At 24.1% G+C, this 22,803-nt stretch overlaps 1 protein-coding gene across 2 annotated transcripts in view; it reads right to left on the bottom strand.

Annotated features, from left to right (window-relative positions):
• The window catches only part of LOC126903334 (beta-1,4-N-acetylgalactosaminyltransferase bre-4-like), a 43,950-nt gene that overhangs the window by 17,950 nt on the left and 3,197 nt on the right, over nucleotides 1–22,803 (bottom strand). Inside the window, exons 1-3 of one of the 2 annotated variants that reach the window (XM_050681489.1) lie at nucleotides 20,282–20,298; nucleotides 2,877–3,143; nucleotides 1,435–1,513 (exon numbers count right to left, since the gene is read on the bottom strand). In XM_050681489.1, coding sequence (XP_050537446.1) covers nucleotides 1,435–1,513; nucleotides 2,877–3,083 — 286 coding nt within the window. In that variant the 5' untranslated portion in view covers nucleotides 3,084–3,143; nucleotides 20,282–20,298. Of the gene's footprint in view, nucleotides 1–1,434; nucleotides 1,514–2,876; nucleotides 3,144–20,281; nucleotides 20,299–22,803 lie in introns of those variants that run through there. The other variant, XM_050681484.1, reaches the window with a different exon arrangement.

Below are 22,803 nucleotides of genomic sequence, written 5' to 3'. Positions count from 1 at the left end.
AATTTTTTAAAATTAAACACTATCTAAAGATTTGCATCGAAGCGTTTTTTTTTTATAGTGATTTTAATCACTGTCAGATATCATTATACTTGATCCAACTATGCCACGTCACCACTGTGCCGCGACCCCCCTGTGCTGGGTTTTTTAAAAATGAACATATCAATATAAATTTTTTTTTTTATAGATGCTTGATGTCTTTATCTATTATTTGGTATATATTTTTTGTAAATTTGACCCTTAATCTGCCCACAGGGGGGGATTTAAAATGACAACTTTTTCACAAAAAATTTACTTTTTCAACTTAACTTTTGAAAATGTTCCGGAAGGTCTGACACTTTTATATATATCTTAAATTAAAGCTAATATAATGTACTTTATTATTAAAAAAAAAAAATTGACCTCTGGACTTGTCTTCGTGATGAAAATGGCTACAGAATGCTATTTTTGTGTGAAATTTCTCGATTTTATATTTTACATTTTTAACTTTATAATGCTATAACTTATTGAAAAGTGTATGGATCAACACAATTTTTTTATGAGAAATAATATTTTTTAATAATCCCTTTTTCATTCGACATACTTTATCTTAATCAAGATATTAATAAGAAACTAGCAGATCATGTAGCTTTTGTAATAATACACCAATTTTTTAAAATTAAACACAATCTAAAGATTTGCATCGAAGCGTTTTTTTTTTGATAGTGAATTATAATCACTGTCAGATATCATTATACTTGATCCAACTATACCACGGCACCACTGTGCCGCGACCCCCCTGTGCTGGGCTTTTTTTTTTTTTCTATGTTCATAAAATGTAATATTTTTGTATAAAAAAACTATAAGTGAAAGTAAAATAAATTTAGACAGATCAATATTTTGTCTCCGGAATAATAACCTAAACTTTTAGGATATAAACAGAAATTAAAGGGTTTTCATATTTTGTCTACTACACCATGTAAGGTTGTCATTTCAACTTGAAATATTATGCTGTGCATTTATTTAAGAGAGTCATATTTTATTCTGGTCTATATCCGCACCAATACATCTCACATCATTAATTGTAATGTTTTGTACTTAAAATAAAAACGATTCGATATTTTTTATGCTTTATTTTGCAGTTATTGAACGTTAAATGTAATATCAATACTACATTAAGAAACCTATCATAATTTTTTCAATTTCATTGTTAAAAATATGGAATAAAAAGTTTTTATTTAAGATTCATACATACTTTTGTTGACGTGTATTCTTTTAAAATACAAATAGATTCTACGCTCGTAAAAGTACTTTTCAAACTAACTAATACTTAAAAATTATTTGTTTGTGAGAGTATGATACTTTAGCGCTATTGTTATATAAGATGTTTCATTAACTTTAATTCAAGTACTGTTCTTAAAAAAATTCGTTGAAAGGATTGTAGGTAAATTTACTTACTCAATCCAGGTGGAGTTTCGGGACACACTGCAGTGCTATTATTATTTGTACCATTTGGCTTAACAAATAAAATGTTTGCCTGAAAAATGAAAAATATTTAACAACACAATTATAATGTTATAATATGGAATTTTAAACTAACTTTAAAGAACTCCATTAAAATTAATTTTGTAAATAACAAAAAAATTTAACTATATCAATTTATTTATTGATATAATTTTAATTATGAAATTTTTTACAGCAAAGCTTTTAAACATTATTGGCATTTAGATTTAATAATACATACTTTAAAATAACGCACAAAATTTGTTAGAATTAAAAAATACTATTTTTACAAAATATTATTTTGACTAATTTTTTAGAGTGAATGATTTAAAAAATGACACAGTTAACATTAGTGTTTTTAGAAAAGAAGTAGTGCTGTAAATTAAAAAACATAATTGTACAGAAATTAAATAGATTTGTTTATCTTTCCTTATTTACCATAACAGTTAAAAATGATATTATTTTTTTAATTATAGAAAGGACTTTTTAGAATTACTCATAGACTTTAGATAGTCTCTATCAATAAATGTTTAAAGAAATTTAACTAAATTATAATTATTATAGTACAAAAATGATTAAACTACTCTTTAGTAAAACTACTGAACAACTTTTGAAATTCCTCATAAAAGAAAATTTTCTTATTTAGAACACTTAGTAGTATTATTTATTCAGAACAAAACTTAATAGCGTGATAATTATCTTTTTTAAAAATAATGTTGCATAACGAACCATTTCTCTCAATTTTATATCATAAAATATAATAAATACGTCACAACTTTTATTTTTTATGAAAAAATGAAAACACTTTTTCTAAATAATGAAACTTTAAAATTTTACACTATTTTTTTTAATTTCAACAATTATGATCTATCTTTTTAAATCTAGAAAAATTTTTAAGGAGAGATCATTTATTCTTATGGGTTGGCATATGATTTGAATAATAAACTCATACAATATGTTGTGTACGAGTACAGTATTATAAAAATATGTTTCATAGACGATTTATTCATTGCATACAAAATCTGTATACAGTGAAAAAAAGGCGCGAGTTACCTGGTCTACTTATGTATATTATTTCCTATGTATGCTTATAAAAATATATCTTGAACATGAAATATATGTAAACCGTTGTATGTTTAGCCGTTAAGGCTGCTACTTATGAATATATTAAACGAGGACACAGCTTATTCGAAGGCAAAATGTACCAAATGCTTATTTAAAAGCTTTTCCATGTTCGATTTCGTTTATCCAAAAACACCGTATGTTTATTTGAAAAAATCGCTCTATTCCAATATTAGTCGTATTTTATAAAACAAAATAAAATTTTCTAAATACTAATCATTTTTACTAAGTATAAGTTAAATATACAGTTTTTACATTTTAGATTTCTACTTTACCTCTCGAATAATGGCACTTATATTTAAATGCAAAATTGGCACTGTGTTGGTAGCTGGTAAGTATTGTTGAGTGGACGTAATGGTCATCAAATTTTCGAACCGTCGAGACTCGTAAGTACTGTAACTGGCATATATGTATTGTGCTAACAAATAGGCAATACACAAACCGACTAAAAATCTACCCCGTGACGTGGATGTCGTCAGCATATCGTAGGAGTTTTATAGATGACACCATCAACAACCAATAACTTTCAATTAAAGATAAATCTGAAAATAATCATGAGTTCAACAAGTAAAATAATAATATAAATATATTATGAATATATCTACAAATTGTGCGAACTATAAAGGAGGGAAAAAATACATTTTCAATAACATTTAAACATATTTTTGATAAAAATGAAACATTGCCTAGAAGCGAAATTACTACTAACATTAGTTAACAATATCGCTTTGTTACTATAAAAATGTTCACGTTCCAAATTGATTAATCTAAATTATTAACATGTACCACTGATTAATGTAATAAAATGACGAAATAATTAAATTAACAAATCATAGTATAAATATTTACTTGAAAATAAACAGCTGTTTATTTTCAGTTAAATGTTTTGAGTATAGATTAAAACTTATCTTATTACCCGAAGCAGTGTTTCTAGTTCAAAAAACCTGGTTAAAATTAATACAACCTAATTTTATCTTCAGTAGTAAAAAAAGTTCACTAATATATTTTTAAAGTCGCTGAATTTAAATATGATACTAGTTTTTCAATAATTTTTTTTAAGAAAGTCAAGAAGATTTACATTTTTATGTAATACATTGATAAAAACATTTTTTAGTTTATTTAATTTAAAGTTGATAATATTTTTTAATAAATTTGTTTTATAGGAGGTAGGAGTTTGGCCGATTATAAATCAAATTTATCAATAATTGTACTTTTGAAGTGTCAAAATTGTTATTTATTACAATTTCTAGAAAAGATAAATACTTTAATAGTTTTCAATTATTCTGTTGTAAATTTTAGTTTAATGTTAACTTTAGTTAATCAACATAAAAATAACTCAATAAGTTATCTGATTAATAGAATGTTAATGAGTTCAAGTTCAATTATGTCATCTATATTATGGAGTATTATCAAAAAATAAAAATTAATTATCGATAATTTTTGTAAAATATTAGTAATTAGTGATATATAGAATATTTGAGCAAAATATGTGTTACAAATAAAAAAGTTTTACTCCCAATCTGGTCATTTTAATAAGTTACTAAAGTCAGATAATCGGTTTTCTTGGTTTTATCTACATTTTTTTCAACAATGCTATACGATTCATAAGCAAATATTAGTACCTAAAAAGCATATACATATATTCTGCAGGTTCATTTCTATAACTTGAGTCTGTTGCCGCAGACCTCAACGAAGTGTGATTCTTAGAGCAAAAATTGTAATTTAAATAAAAAACATGTTTTTACAATTACAATTTTAAATATTATAGGAATTTTGTTTTCTCTTATAATATAAAATTTATTGATATAATCAATAAGTTAATTTTTTTAGCTAAAACCTATTTTTTAAGTTATTGAATTATAAAAAAGATATATTTTTTATCTATTAAAACTTTATCATATACTTTTGAAAGTAAACATAGAATGAATGAAATTGCAAAAAATAAAAATGTTATAAAAATAAAATGTTGGTAATTTTAACTCAATTAAAGTAGAAAGAAATTTTACAATCCCAATTTTGAAGAAAAAACAAGTATTTCATAAGTTGGAGCATGGTGCAGTACATTACTATAGATTTTTGTTTGATGTTTTGTATGATCGCTTTGAACTAGATAGCTAATAAATTTATTTGCAATTTTAACCTTTTTTTATATTATATTTTATTGTTTAATATCATTTGAAAATAACTAAATAATAGGCATGATTGAGGTATTTAATTTCGTCCACTTCTCTAACTAAAACTTAAACTAAAAACTAATAGTCATACTTTTATTTTTATCTGAATATTTGATAGAAATAATATTTTTTTTTATAAAATTATTTCAAAAACTTATAATTTAAAGGAAAAGCCATCCAAATGGAGGCGCCATGGTACTGTGCTTGTAAATCGATAAATATAGTAAAAATATTAGTATAATTTTAAGTAATATTAAAAGATAATTTTGAAATGTTCGTTGCAGCAAAATATTTATTTTATACTTATTAACAAGACCTTCTCTCAAAATATTTCCAGCTACAACTGTTTTTGATGAGTGTAAATTAATAGATTTTAATTTAAAGGTCAAATATGTATTTATGATTTTCACTGTAGAACGCGAAAATGCTTCAAATATCTTATCTGATGAAAAATATATACTCGATTTCATTACTCTAATTTTTATATTTTGATTGAATATTTAAATTTTATATCTTGTTAATCACTTACTTATATTTATTAGAAGTTTATTAAGTTCAATTAATAAATAGTGAAATATAATCACTTTGAAAAAATACTTATTTTTATCATTAAATTTAACTTGAGAAAGAATTGCATTAAATGCAATTATCCCTAATATTAATAAATTAAAATTTAGCTTAGTCAATCAAAATTAAAAAATTAAAAAATATGATTTTTAAATCTTTTTATTTATTTTAAAAATAAAAATATCTACTTTTTTTCTGCATGAAGTATGTAAAGGAAATTAAAAGTCATGAACAGATTGTCAAAACCATTAGACGTAACTATCAGCTTTAATGGATCGTAACGAAAGCGTTGTTTTATTTAACGTTCTTTATTTTGTTATCAGAATCTTTTCTAAAATTATTGTTCTTCTGTTTGAAAAATTATTTAATGAATTTTCGACAATCATTTTTTATTATCTGTTTTACATATTGAAATTTTTTATTAAAAATAAAAAAAAAGTATATTTTTATACATTTTCAATCCTTTTATATTTTAGCATATTCCATAAAAGCTAATAATCGTATTTTTTTTTTTTTTTTTGTTATTTTATAACTGAGAACAATAATAAATTTAAGACAATATGTGTTTTAATTAAATTTCATTGAAATTTGCAATTTTTTTTACATATCTAACGTTTTATTATAAACTTATAAAGTTTAAAAGTTAAAATAATGCTTAAATATTCTTCACTAAAAATGATTAAATTCAATCATATTTTTATTTTATTAATGTTATGATTATATTTTTAATTTATATCATAAAATACATAGTTTATCTATATTTTATAACATCAAAGTATACAATAGCAATAATATTATATCAATCACATACACATAGATATTTAAAATTTTAATTACATCATTAAATTAATAATTTTCTGTAAAAAGTTTTCATTAAAAATAGTTAAACATGATGACAAATCTGAATCATAACAATAATTTTATTAATAGACGTGACCGAATACTAGAAACGGGTAAAACTGTGTTATGACAAGTATCAACTATGTAATTTTACAAGTTATGTAAATTACTGAGTTGAATAACGCCAAAAAGAAATTGATTTAATCGCCTTAAATTATATAAGTGGAAGTACCATTTCATACCTTTACTTAATTTTTTTATAATACAGGGCGTATAACAATCATAGCTAACTTCAACAGCAATACTTATACTGCAAATTTTATTTATTCAAAAAAATTCATTACTTTAAAGTTTTTTGTTAAATCAATAATATTAACACAACATAATTTAGAGATTATTACTGATGTACAAGAAGAAAAATAAATGATTTTCAAAATTAATGATGAAACTAAGAATAAGCTATCTTTAAAAAATGGATATTTACATGTATTCGTTATTACCCAATTTGTTCCTAATATTGAATCTTAAATGATAAAAAAATTGAGTCAAAATCAATTATTACAATTAATCTATAACGTTAACATTTTATTATTAATTATTAGACGTATTAAAAGGTAGTTATTAATTGAATGTGTTTGTGGAAATACAAACGAATTAATCTATTCAATACATTTTCTTGTTTCGAATGATATTACTATACGTTTTACAAGCGTTTGTTGATTTCAAAATGTTTTCTATTGCTTCAATTATTTGTATCAAAATAATCTTTTTTGTTATCAACATCTATGAAAATCTTACATTAATTTTACTTTGTAACATCAATTTAGAAAAAAAAATTTGTTTTCAAAGTGTTATAAAACATTTAGTTGATACTGAACATTAATAAGTATTTATAGACGAAATTAATTGATTAATATAATTATAGAACTTAGTTTTTACCAAAGAATATTTTGATAGTATTAAAACTAAGCTAAATGAGTAATATCATCGTATTACCTCGTTTGTAATTGACTGGTACATAAAATTGTTTTAGCAAAATATAACAGAACATAATTACTCAAGATGCCACTAAGTTGGTATCCAAGTTGTGCGTAATAATGCGAGATAAATCCCACTAAACACTACCTTAGATTACAAGTCTTTGAAAACTAGTAAACAGTACAAAATTGTTGTGTATATTAAGCACACGCGAGAAAATTATTCAATAATGATTACACAACAAATCATTAACAGCATTTCAATGTAATTATGGTTATTATTGTACCACTTAATTTGTCAAAATAATCTATAAATGCTTTAAAAACTTCTATGCCCACATATTTTTATACAATTTTTAATCTATCACTAATTACTTTTTAAAATTGACATAGAAATTAGAAAGCTTTCAATAAATGATTTGCAATATTGAAAAACGAGTAGAGTTTAAGAATTGTATAATAAAATAATAATTATTTTACAAAAAAAAATAAGTAAGAAGTTTCAATGAATTTTGATAAAATTATGTGTACAGTGCATATGTTTAGTGTATTTAAAGCAAAATAATATGTTTTATAATGCAAGAACGGAGAGAAATACTACTAGTAAAAAGCGTAATAATGTTAATACTAAATACTAAATATATCAATCGTCTTAATGTTTTAATTTCACGTCTTTTATTCACTTAAAATACTTCGATATCATAAGGAGTAATTACGTACATTTTTTTTAATTCGTGAAAAAATCAAATAAATTATAAATGAAATTTAAAATAAATATTATATTCAACATTAAAATTAAAAAATAAATCTAACAAAAAACAAATGTATTAAAATTATTATAAAACTTATCTACGATTTATTCAAATTAATTTTTAAAATTTCAGATTATAGTTTTTTTAATTACACGCTCATAACTTTTAATAATTTAGATCGATTTGAATAAATGTATTAAATTCAACCAAATAACACAAAGAAAATTATAGTATAAAACAATTCTATTATTTATACCAATACATTTTCTTTTACTAAAAATTAATTAATTTTTATTCTAAAATCCACCAAGCAATAATAAACCCTATGGGTTTACTTTCAAGTATACTTGACATTTTTAACGTAGCAGTTTAACGTTTTTTAGGCCATAGGAGAAATTCATTAAGGATATAATTTATATTACTATTTTATAATAATATAAAATAATTCCTTAAATTAATTGTTTATTTGAAATCGTGGAAAAAATCCATTAAATTTAACATTTCTTTAGAATATGATTTAGTTTATCAAATAAATAAAAAGTAAAAATAATATTGAAATTTAATTATAATACGACCGATTAAATAACATGACCTCTTTGTTCTCCCAGATATATCCCAATCTGCCATCACTGGATTAGAATACACTATAGCAGTAATACCTTAGTTATGTCTTTGCTACCATTAGAATAAATAGATAGAAAAAAAATAACTTATGATCTCATACATATCTATTGTATTACCTTACGTTAAAAAATATATTTAATATAATCGTAAAATTTATTGTCAAAGAATTAAATAAATGTTAATATTTATTAAAATGCTTTAAAATATTTTTAGGCATCAAAAATAAAACATGACCATTGGAAAAAATAAAGACGGTCACTAAAAATAGAATTAATATGTGACATGTTTCATATGTATGGTGGGTACAATGATTTGGGAGGAAACGCATTACCATTTATGACCTATTATTGTCGTCACCAACCGCTCTGATAATATTCCTGCGATTTATCATTTTTACTCCACAATGTAAGTATAATTTGACCAGATATTATTAATGACATACAGAGTGCGATTAATACGATATTTTATACTTATGAAACATGCTGCGCGTGATGTGTGGGTTTGCCAAGTTCCTGGATGGATTTGTTGGCTTTAGATCAATACCGCGTGCGGATGGTATTGTTTCCAAAACTTTGATGAAACATTTTCCCAGTCAGATAATAATGTAAAGTGATAATATATTTTATTCAACTCATTTTTAGACTTTTTATTAACTAAAACCATAAACTTAGTCGTTTAAAAAGTTATCAATGTGATGCTTGTTAACTATAATGCATAAATAAATGGCCTTAGTATAGTATTTACACGTCTTTAAGCAAACCGACAGATATGAGTGATTGACGGATAGAATGCTCAGAAGTTTACTCATATGATTCCTTCCAGATTTCAAGTGATAAACGCCAAAAAGAATTTTATAAATTTTTGCGTTGACGCAAATCTCTGGGGACAGATGAATAGAAAAATCAAAAAACCACACACATATTATGTACATGTGTGTGTCTTACTCGATCCACTGGCTGGTATTCAGAAACATTTTGTAATTCCAATACACCTAAGCTAAGGAAATTTATATCTCTAGCGAACACATGTGTATCAAAAACTTTCATTTCTGGACTACGATACAATTCACATTTAAAAGGCAATTATGTTTGAAAACTTAACTTAGATCAGTATAATTTATATGCAACGGCTATAAATCCCACTAATTACTCAGTAGAATATCTTCGTTTAGTTTATAATAGTAATTATTATAATAGTTAATTATCATCAGTTGAATTACTTTTATAAAACTAAATATAAATTTCAGAAAGTAAAAAAATTAAAGAAAATATTAACGAATTTCCACTTTTAGATTAAAAAAAAGTAACTTTAATAATTACTCGAGGAATTTTAATAGTTTAAAAGAAAGAAATTTAGGTAACATAACTTATTTGTTATTTGCAAATAACAAAAAATTAACATATAAATTTCCTTATGAAAAATGTATTAAATTAGTAGCGGATTAAGATTTTTTTTTTAATTGTTAATGATGGTAAAATATTGTTTATGTTATAAATTTAATTAATTATTTTTTAAGAGGGAATCTAAGTCAATACTCTCCGAATTTAAAAGTAATCGGAAATTAAATATATTCGATGCTAAAATGTTCTACATTATCACTGTAAGAAAAGATCAAAAATATTCCTCTACGTTAGCATATTTTTAATATAGACTTAAAAAGTGTATTTTTGACATAAAGTATTAAATACTCGTGCACAAATATGACATTTTTATAAATATTTATCAAAATATTCTTTTACATGGTATATGATAAAAAGTTGCAATTCAGTATATGAAAATTAAACATTTAAACAAATATTATGTATATTAGCAATCAAAATTTAAATGGTTCAGATAAACTGCACCACAATAAGATATAAATAGTTGACAAAATTTTAGAAAACATATCTCGAGAGAGTCAGATTCTTGTGATCGCAGAGATGATCATGATATTAATTAAAACTAACTATATTACTTACATTCTTACAAGGCCAATTTTCGATAAACTAATTAAAATAAAAAATATAAGTATTTAAAAAGACAAAATTTTTACTTTTTTCAAAAGCCTAACTCTTATATTTTAAAAATGTTTCATAAAAAATTTAATTCCTTGTACACGTGGAATTTTCTTTATCAACTATAATTTGATGTATTGATAACTCACTACGATAAACTGGTCATCCAAAATGTTGTAAATAACCGAGGTATATTTTAATTTTCAAAAATAAGTACATAAATGTTTTGTTAGTGCCCAATATCTAGTAATTTTCAATAAAATTGAATTTTAAAAATTTAATAATTATAAATACACAAGATTCGTAAATGTAAATAAAAACCATTGATCTTATCGTATAGTCTATTAAAGAAATTAGTTATCCCGAGACATCCTTATAAAGTTTATTAGGTCATTTCACAAGAATAAAACAATAATTATGAGCTACTAAAATAAATTCTTCTTTTCAGTCGACATTCAGTTGTAATAAACAAAAACTAAAGGAAATGATGTTTAATATTCAGAAGAATTGTTATTTTTATCATAACTTCATTTACTTATATTAGTTAATATAAACGTTTGATAAAAAAGAAATATTTTTAATACTAGTTATATTTTAATTACATTGTTTTATCTTTAAGGATCGCTATGGAAATAGAAATATAATAACATATATAATTATATACTGGCTATATATAATGTCTTAAAAATGGACATAGTGAAACTTTGAATTCCTTCGAATAAACTAGGAACTATTATAAATTAATATTAAAGAATCACAGATGAAGTTTTGTTTTCCATTCGCCAATCTTGGTTTAAATAAACATAAAACGCGGCGCTTCGGTTAGTGAATATTGGTGCATTCCCGCACTGCGGGTTTCTCATTCCTTCTTTATTGTAAAGATAGATATAATAATTTACCATCTGCCTTGACGAATATATTCACATAAATATCGAAATAATAAAAAGGTGCAAGAGTATAATAAGAATCAAAAGATCATGTATGAGTAAAGCGTACCATTAATCATCGAGTAGTAACTACATGGTGCCAAATATGAAACCAAAAAATATTTAATTACATAGACTGCAAAACTAATTAATACATCTTACCTGTTATATAAATAAACACATTAAAATTCTTAATAAAAAAAATTCATACACAATATCTTATAATAAACCGCAGTAAAAAAACTATTATTTTGATTTATGATACGATTTTTTAAATTTATATCATAAATGTAAAAAGTTTTTTAGCTTTGATGCAAAGCTGAGAAGGTATTAGTTTTGCCATGATGTTTTTATTTTCTTTTTTACGTTTTTTTGTGTCTGTCTACTTTTTCTTAGCTCTCACTGGACCGACTTTTCTCAACAATACGTCAAAAGATCGCAAACATATCTAGTTGAAGACATTATCCTCAAAAATTGAAAATTTTACCTTCGTTCCCTGTAAATGGCGGAAATCCCCTAAGAAAAACAATACGGTAAATTTCGAAATTTTTTTTTAAAAATTGCCATAACTTTTTGAAAAATAAACGAACGAAAATAATTTTTTTTATATAAAAACCTTACGTATTTCCCTTTCATTTTATATAAATTTTTTGAAAATCTGACCCTTTACCTGACCACAAGAGAGGATTTAAAATAGCAATGTCTGCACAAAAATTTAACTTTTTCAACTTAAGTTTTGAAAATGTTCCGGAAATACTCCAAGCTTCAAACATATATTAAAATAAAACTAATGTTATGTACTATATGTTCAAAAAATAAATAAATTTTCCAGACAACTTATCTTCTATGTACAAATGGTTGCCGTAGTTAAAAAACATGCTATTTTTTTGTTAAAATTTTTGGTATAGTATTTTAATTTATTTTAAAATACCTTATAAAGTGGTACACTGGTTTTCATGAATATTTTATAAAACTAATTGACATAGAATATAATGTTAATCTTATTTCAATTTTTTTTCTTTAAAGTCGAAAAAATTAATTTTAACATTTGAATCAGCCCGTAGCAATGATTTTTTTGCAATTTTTCCGTAATTCTTTTTGAGCTAGAATTTTTCTTTTCAATAATTTACCAATTTATTAAAATTAAACACAATCTACATATTTGCAACGAAGCGTTTCTTATGATAGTGATTTTAATCACTGGCTAATATCATTTATACTAGTCCCAACTATGCCACACTCACCTTGTGCTGCCGTTTTTTAAATATGAAGTTTAGCCAACTCCCGCTACACATTAAATGGTAATTATACATATTTTTTTTTTTTTTTACTGTTCTTAATAACATGCCTATCTAGACTAAATGGCGTAAATTGTATTTGCTTATTTAATTCATAGCACGTATATTGTTAAATATAATCATAGGACTAATTAAACGTACACAAAGACATATTTATTATAGTTAACTATCACAAACACACATTTTAGGGCTAAAATCACCACATGGCTGCACTTAAAAATGGACTGAATGAATGAATGATAAATGTTTTAACTAATGGTAGTTATTAGTAATACCTACTAAATAATAATATAGACAATGTTAAGACTAAATATATATTCCAAAGACGTCCAATTTTTGCTTGTATTGCAAGTAAAACGTCTAGAACTCATGGATGCAAGATAATAAAGAACTTTTTGGTACACTAATTTTAAAACATTATATTTAAAAAAAAAATGACGATAAATTTAAATAAAAGTGCTTATTTCTATGCAAAGCATTCAAACATTTAAAAAAAATAAAAAGTAAAACTATAAACAAGATTATGTATAACCATTTTTTAAACTTCTCGTCGGTAAAAATTATTTTTAAACACCTATATTTTAGTAACGGGACAGTCGTGATCAATTACATCATCCCAATCCCTTTCCTAAAATTATAAAGCCTAGGATTGTCATTTTGTAAAATACTTCCATAAAATCGTTATCATCGATATTAATTCTATACTTAAAAATTTTAAAAGTTCAATATTATTAATTATTATATGATCATTTAATAATTATACTTTTATACATATTCGCGGGTTTTTATTAGAACCATGGCGAATTTAAGAGTAGAATAAAAAATGAGAAGTTTCTTTGCAATTGCCTCATTATTCACAAACAATAATTATTAATATTTCAATAAAATAATTTAGAAAAAAGAAGTTTAATTTATTATGAAAAACCGCTGTTGTTCAAACTATTAGTATAGTCCTTTTCTTTCAAAAGTAAAGTTCTTATCGATGTTAATACCGGAATCATTATTCATATAAAGAAATAAAACAAACTGTGTCTAAAACATTAAATTATTACATACGTTTATGTTTCTATAAAATACTCAAGAAGTTTGAACTTGACACAGAAGTAATCAGATTACATTAATGTTTTAAACCTATATTAGTTTTATAATTTTTGTCTATCGATTTTCTATTATTAAATTAAGTTATATAATACACAATATGTTATTTACAATAACATAATTCGTAGTTTTATGTTTGATCATAATTTTATATGTTCAAAATATTCCTGAATCATAGTAGTGAGAACATTTTAAAAATATTTTATATTTTTTACAAAATACATTTGATGGTTTAAATTATAATTTAGACCGAACGTGTTAGCATTGTAGTATCAATAGTTTATAAACCTTGAATTATTCCACCTTTTAATTAATTCAAGAAGTTTATTTTGAAAATTATAATGGCTCTTAAGTACAGTTCAAAAATAGTATATTTGATGACTTTGATTTTATTTGGAAAAAATTTTATAAAACGTTAAGCCAAAAGTAATTATTTAATTTTTCTATTCTTAATTAAACAAACAATATTTTAATCGACAACAATCATGTAAAGTAAAAATATCCTTAGGGATAAAATAAAATTTAAAACAAACAAGAACTTACTCTGTCAATTATGAAATGATAATACATTAACTTTTATTTTTTATTATCATTAGATATTATATAATAAATATATTTACCTATACATATAGGTATGAGTTTTATTATTAGTATTTACCGCTATAAAATTCGTAAGTTAAGACTGAGTAAAATAAATTTGTACTGAATTTATAAAAATGGGATAATTGAACTTGCAGTCAAGTAAAAAAAACTAAAGAAATTTAAGATTCCTTGTATAGAGTACATCTAAAATTTATTTTACAAATTTAATAAAAAATGTACTTAATAAAACGTGATTAAAACTATTCGAATATATTTAATGTCTTTTATTATGTGTTTTTTTTTTATAAAAAATAGTATATTATAATAAACAGATTTTTATACGAGGGGTACCCAAAAATTACTAGACAAGTTTTTCGAAGTACGACATTTTACCACTAAGAGATCGTTAGGCCACGCCCTACCGAGTCAGTATGCCCAGTGGCGTCAAAGTGGTAGGTTCTGTATGTTTACAGTGAATTTTTTCGTAATAGCTGTTTTGTTTAATTCTTTGTTTTTTGCCGTGTCAAACTCTTATAAGCAGCGCGCTGTGATGAGTTTTGCTTTCAGCTTAAAAAAAGCCTTCAGAACCATCAGTTAATTATGAAGGTCAGAAGACCATCCTTAACACACTATGTTAAAGGAATCTTATAGATATACTACTATAAGTCGAACTCATGTTTACGAATTTTTGTAGTTTAAGAAAGATGAAATTTCGATTCTTAATCAATCTTTCTCTTGACGGCCTTTAACTTCCCGAACATACAAAAACGTCTAAAAGATCAACAAAACTATGTGTGAAGATAAACGGCTAACCATTGAGGAAATCAAACAGTTATATGGAGTAAGTTGGAACTCGATTCATAGAATTTTATGGTAATATTTGGGCATGAGATCGTTGTTACGAACTTAATGTCTTGTTTTTGACTGATGAACAAAAAAAGGGTCAAGACGTACTAATAACTTTTGTTCGCATGAATTAAGAGAGACCTCAAAGGGAAACGTTTTTCCCACATGAGATGTAGAAGAAAAGTAAAGGCGCTGTCGGTCATCGAAGATAAATTTAAAAACTGCTTCGAGCAGTGGAAACACAAGATTACACAATAACATCAACTGTTATGAAGAATACACTTTGAAGGGGATTAAAGTAGTAATGTTGAAAAAATAAATATACACGTTATAAAACAGCTTGTCCGGTTACATTTGGATACCACCTCCCATGTATACTGCTTTATTGTTGTGCGCACAAGATATTGTTTCATCTTATTTATCTGTTATAAGTCTTAGCATATTATTAACGCATTTTAGTTCTTGTTTATGGCTCTATGTGGCTATTGAACGCATAGCTGTTATTGTTAATCAACCTTGTGATTCGCCCGCACTCTTGTACATTATTATTTACAACCCTTACAGTTCAATTGTAATTCAGTGCATTAAAGTTTAAATAAATCAATCTTGCTATTATTGTATGTTCAATCTCTGATCGGTAGCTTACGATATTTTAAGTTAAACTAAAACGCTATATTTCGTTAATAATGTGGACTGTATTTTTACAAAATAACTTGTACATTCCACATACGAATAAAACTTTAGGTGCACTGGATTTACCATTTGACGTCTAGTTTACGACTAACTCACAACAAAAGACCTACTTCGCATCCCCTACTGCCTATACGATAACAATGTAGATCTTGTTTTCCCCAATATCAATCATTCTCTTTGAGTACCGTTCACGACGTTACTTTTTTTCTGGCTTTCTCTGTCCTGCTAGAGATGGCCAAAAATATATATATATATATATATATATCAATACTACCGATTTTTGATATATTAGAAAAATAATTTAATCAACTGAATATCAATATATTGCGGTACGAATATTGATATATATTGATTTACCTCTATGTCCTACTAACCAACTTTATTCGAATCCAATGACATCAACCAAATCATCATCATCATAGCAACTGTTGTGCAAATTTTATAATATCATATGTATTTTTTTTTAGTAGTTTGTAAGTACCATTTGACTATTTTTATACGTTACACATTCTCTCTTTGTATTTTGGGCAGCGGTTATGCTGAACCACGCAAATAATAGCGCCTAATTCGAATAATATAACAACTTGGCGGTTAATTATATAATATTATTGTTTAAATCATATTTTACATATAACAAAAAACATATAAACAAAAAAAAACCAAAACAGTGGGGTCGCGGCACAGTGAGGACGTAGCATAGTTGGGTCGAGTATAAATTTAATCTGTTAATGATTAAAATCAATATTATAAGAAACGCTTCGATACATATCTGTATATATATATACAATGTATAATATACATTGGATACATATCTGTATATATATACAATGTATAATATACATTGTATATAGTGTTTAATTCTAAGAAATTGTTGGATAATTACAAAAGCAACATCAACTTCTGTTTCCTTAATTAGATCTAGATTAGTAATCCTTAGATTCAAAAATATAATATACAATTTTTATAATTAATTGTTTTCAAATTATTATTGATTTTGATTTTTAATATGTTAAAATAATCATTTTTAACCTACTTATTTTTGTCCTTTAAAGTGAAGGTTCATTATAAAAAAAAAAATTGAATTTATTACCATAACTTTTAGCTCAAGCTGCAAGTTTGAAATTGACATCATTAAATAGAAAAAATGATATTGATAAGATTAATATGCGGTCAGAAAATTTCATAATTACTATTTACAGTAAGTTTATCAGAAAATCTCGATTTTTTTTTTGAATTTTTGTCGTAATATATAACTTAAATAGAAATCATAGTAATCATTTCTAACTAAATTTTGGTGTTTAAAAATATTCTACAATTGAAATATACAGAGTTCAATAAATTTTAACAATTTACTTAAATTAAAAAAATCAATAAAAAAATAGTTATTAAGAAAATCTACTCAATTGAGCGTATTATAAATTTTCATTATAACTATAAAAATTCATTGTTAAATTCAGGTGAATCAAAAAATCATTTTTTTTTAGATTTATGATTTATTTACAGATTTATATGTTTATAGCAATATGTTACCAATAAATTTGGAATATTATAGACAGTTAATAACACAAAAATAAAGTTTAAAAATTAATAAATTACAAGGTAAAATTATTTACATTTATAATTGATTATTTTTATCATATCAAATCTAATTCGACTCAAATACTTTTAAAATATTAGAAATAACTGATTTTAATTGTTTGTATGGATAAAGCTGTTTAAGCTACTTTTTATTTTATTAAGGGATTTTTTTTTCAATTTTTGAGGGTAATATTTTCAACTAAATATGAATTATAATCATTTAATGTATTGTTGAAAAAAGTAGGTTAAAGAAGGGTTGGAAAAATAAATCGCAGCCACAAAAAAAAAACACATAGTAAAATAATATTAACATAATAAGAAATTTCTTCTCACGAGGGGAGACTAGAGTAATAGGATCCTTGATATTTATTGAATCTATATAAGATAAAAATCAAATGATTAGAAAATATTTTTCTACTCAAAAAAAAGCAAAATAACAGTTGCCACAGACGGATGTGAACCTTGTACCCTATATGTGGACTACACAAGTGTTACCAATTCGACAACTGTTGATCGCTTTCGCCATATGATAAAATTGATAATTTAAGCTAATTCAAATTTTAAAGTACTTTTCGACTTTAAAAAAACCAAAAAATTTTAATTAGTTTAACATCTTATGTTTTATGAACTTTATTCTATATCAATTTAATTATAAAATATTCACGAAAGTCAGTATATTCCCCTTGTAAAATATTTTAAAATAAAATAAAATTCATAACTAGGAATTTTAACACAAAAATAGCATATTTTTGAATATGGTAGCCATTTTCACCAAAAAGAAAATGTATATTTCGAATTTTTATTTCCATAGTAAAATATATAATATAAGCTTTAATTTAAGATTAAATAAAAGTGTCAATATTTCTGAACCATTTTCAAAAATTAAAGTAAAAAAACTTTGTGTGTACAAAAATTGCAATTTTAAATCCTCCTATGAGCAGGTTAAATGTATGATTTTCAAAAAAATAATATCAAATAAAAAGGAACTATCTAAGGTTTTAATATAAAAAAAAATTTTGTTGATTCGTTCATTTTTCATAAAATTACGGATGCTTTTAATTTTTAAGGGATATATCTTCAACTAGATATAATTTGTGATCTTTTGACGTATTGTTGAAGAAAATCGGTTTTGTGAGAGCTGAGAAAAAGTGGCAACAGACACAAAAAAAAAACCAGCACAGGAACAGTGGTGACGTGGCATAGTTGGATCAAGTATAATGATATCAGACAGTGATTATAATTCACTATCAAAAAAAAAACTCTTCGATGCAAATCTTTAGATTGTGTTTAATTTTAAAAAATTGGTGTATTATTCCAAAAGCTACATGATCTGCTAGTTCCTTATTAATATCTTGATTAAGATAAAGTATGTCGAATGAAAAAGAGATTATTAAAAAATATTATTTCTCATAAAAAAATTGTGTTGATCCATACACTTTTCAATAAGTTATAGCATTATAAAGTTAAAAATGTAAAATATAAAATCGAGAAATTTCACACAAAAATAGCATTCTGTAGCCATTTTCACCATGAAGACAAGTCCAGAGGTAAATTTTTTTTTTTCATAATAAAGTACATTATATTAGCTTTAATTTAAGATATATATAAAAGTGTCAGACCTTCCGGAACATTTTCAAAAGTTAAGTTGAAAAAGTAAATTTTTTGTGAAAAAGTTGTCATTTTAAATCCCCCCCTGTGGGCAGATAAATTGTCAAATTTACAAAAAAAAATATACCAAATGATAGGTAAAGACATCAAGAATCTATAAACATAAAATTATATTGATATGTTCATTTTTGAAAAAGTTGCGGCAGTTTTTAGTAAAAAAAATTGAAAAAATTTCGAAAATTAGCGATTTTTAAATTTGTAAATTTTTTGGAGATTTCCCCCATTTACGGGGAACGAGGGAAATTTTTTCATTTTTTGAGGGTAATATCTTCGACTAGATACGATTTGTGATCTTTTTGTGATCCGTTCGGTGAGAGCTGAGAAAAAGTGGTAACAGACACAAAAAAAAAAACACATCATAGTAAAATTTTAGCTTCGCATCGAAGCTAAAATTAGAACTGTTTGTAATTTATTAAATATATATAATACCATCATGTTTAAACTTGATTAAGATTGTTTGATACCAATATCAAATAATTCTATAAGATAAATCGATCTAAAACTTTGTCATCAAACTTTATAATACCTGAATAAAACATGCGTTTTAATTAAATTGCAAATGCTGCTTGTTTTAACACCATCTATATCTTCTTTAACACCTTTCTTAATTGAAAAATCGCCACAAAATTATGCGTAAGAACATTTTGACACAAAAAAAAAATAAACACATCGCGGTAAAATTAATACCTTCTCAGCTTTACATCGAAGCCAAAAATTAGTTTTTAGTTAATACACTTTATAATTATCAAGTAACTGCTTTTATACAATAGAAGATAGACAAGTTTATATAAATTTCATTTAAACTTATAATTTAATTATATAAAAAAATATACGCAAGATATATCAACTATAATTGTAGTTTACATGGGCATACATACGGAAAATTTAACAGTGAGACACACATTGCCCTTATACTAGCTCCCTTAACCATAATGAGGTTGAGTCAGGTTAAAAACCTTGAAAAAACTTTCAAATCGTAAGCTAGTGCCAAAACCAAATATTTAAGATAAAGGTTAAGAAAATGATGATGATATTACATTAAAACAAAAAATATATAAGTTACTTTTTATGTAATTCCATTGCAAATAATTAAACATGCTAGTTCTTCCCACATATCCATTAGCAATTTCTACTGAAAAAAATCATTATAAAAAAGCATATTATGAAAAATAGTAGAGGTGTCTGTAATTTTCTATAACTAGAGCCTTCAATTAAAATTAAGTTTTAAATATTCAGTAAAAATTGGAGTTAAATATGAAATTAGATAAAGAGAAATATAAGTATTATTCAAACAAATGAACCTAAAGAAACCTATATACAAATGTATTTTAAATATAACACGTTAGCTCGATTATATTAATATAAACATTAGAAGTTTTTGCATAAACTTGTCTAACTTAATACACAGAGGTAACAGATGACGGTCAAAAACTTTTAGAACTACTACTCTCTTAAATATACTTTAGTATATTAATACTTAAAACAAAGTTCACTTATATAGAAAAAATATAGAATGTACAGTAATTAAGGAAACAAAATTTTTATTGCTGTCATTGTTTGTAACAATTGACTTGTTTCCTTACTTACTGAAGACTGTATATATACATACATATAAAACTTCTATGAAAGAAAATAACCTTTCTAGAAGTATTTAAAATTAGTGTAATACATTATCATTAATTTCTAAGCATTAAATTTTCTACTAATAAAATAGAAGTTGATAAGATAATTATTTTTACTTGATTTCTCTTAAATTAACAATCGTGTTAAGAATATTATTTTTGGTATTTTTTATTTTCATATATATATATATATATATTTTTATTTATTATTTCTTAATTACTTTTGTAATTCATCATTTAATAAGAGACACCTTTCATAAAGGTATTAACTTTATTTTTTTAATTAAATATTCAACTTTATTGTAAAATAAAAATTTTTTCAACTAAGAAAATGACTGGTAATTAACAACTTTTGACTCATTATGTTGGAAGTTATTACCGTTATAAAATATAGACTGTTGATGAGGTGCAAGTATGACTACTATTATCATTAGAAATTTTTTGTGCACACCTCTTGTTCTGCCTAGATATAAAAGTATTATTAACTTCCCTAATTTTCTTAATTAGATCATTTTATAAGCTAGTTAAATGTGTTTTTATTTAAAAATAAAATGTATGCCCTTATAAAGAATGAATCGAAAAAGTAATTAAAACTGATGAATCGTAAAATATATGAAATTATAAAATACCAAAAATAATTATCTTAACATGTTTATGTTAAGAGAAATGAAGTGAATAGCGTTTAAAAAATCACCTGTATACTTATTTTTTTTATGAAAATCATAATATAATACTTTCTGCTATTTAATATTGCGTGTTCAATGTAAAATTCATTATAGCCACAAAATAAAAATTCGATGTACTAATATATTCATTCTGAAATATATCTATTTATTTAGCAGTACTAAATACCATAGACAGAAGAAAGATGACAAACTACTTCAAATAACCACTTCCTTATTGTATTACTATAACAATAGTTCTCAGCGGCTATAGGTAAGCTTTCCCAGAAATACATGAAGTAAATACTTAAAATACATTAAGTATAACGTTACAACACTGACAATAATAGAAATAACAATTACAAAATAGAATATATCTACTATAGCGATTAAGTCTTGACAGATATTAATTCTTAGACTTTTATTTGTGAAGAATAATTAGTTCGCTTAACAATTATATTCATTGTAATAAATAAAAATTATATTTCATTTTATTATTTTTTTTTTATTATATAACACCTATTACAAAATTGAAAGAGGACAATATTTCAAAGACGATCTCATATCCATTTTAGGATTAACCTAAAATCAAGCTTGATAATTGAATTTTAAAATATTCTTTTTTATTATACTTCAATCAATTATAACTCTTTATTAATACAATATATCCAAAAACGAATATGAGATCATCTCTAAAGTATAGTTCTCTTTCGATTTTATAATGGGTGTTATTGCTCTAAGTACAATACTTAGTGTGTAACATGCATTTTCTGAAGACATGTTTTTACGCTCAAATATTAGCTGTATAATGTCCTCTTTAAATTAAAATTTTAACTTTAAAAATACCTAATTATAAAGTTTTCCAAGAGATTTGTTGGGTTAAATAATATAACTATAAAAACATGTTCATTAACACTGTTATATTTAAAAATAAATATTTATTAGTACAGAGATCAATTCTTTTTTATTTGTAGTGAAAACATCATTTAAAAATTCATTCTCAGATGAAAAATTTATCTTTTAAATCTTTACAAAATATTGTGAACAGCTATTTATCAACGAATTTTTTAAATGTCCAATCAAATTTAATCTATTTAAAATCATCTATATAGTTGTATTTAATAAAACAAAACTATATTTTCAGTTTTCTCTAATTTTTCCATTAAAAATAAAAAAATATTGGAGTCAAACTAGTTAACTATAATTAACATCAATTTACTTGAACGCATATTATGAACACATATATTTACGCGTGTTCTATGTTTTTCTTCAATCGGAACGAGATAAATTTCCGCAGGGAT

This window comes from Daktulosphaira vitifoliae, unplaced genomic scaffold, assembly GCF_025091365.1.
Source record: "Daktulosphaira vitifoliae isolate Bord-2020 unplaced genomic scaffold, ASM2509136v1 Scaffold_1, whole genome shotgun sequence".
Taxonomy (NCBI): domain Eukaryota; kingdom Metazoa; phylum Arthropoda; class Insecta; order Hemiptera; family Phylloxeridae; genus Daktulosphaira; species Daktulosphaira vitifoliae.
This window is presented reverse-complemented; position numbering and strand designations above follow the sequence as displayed.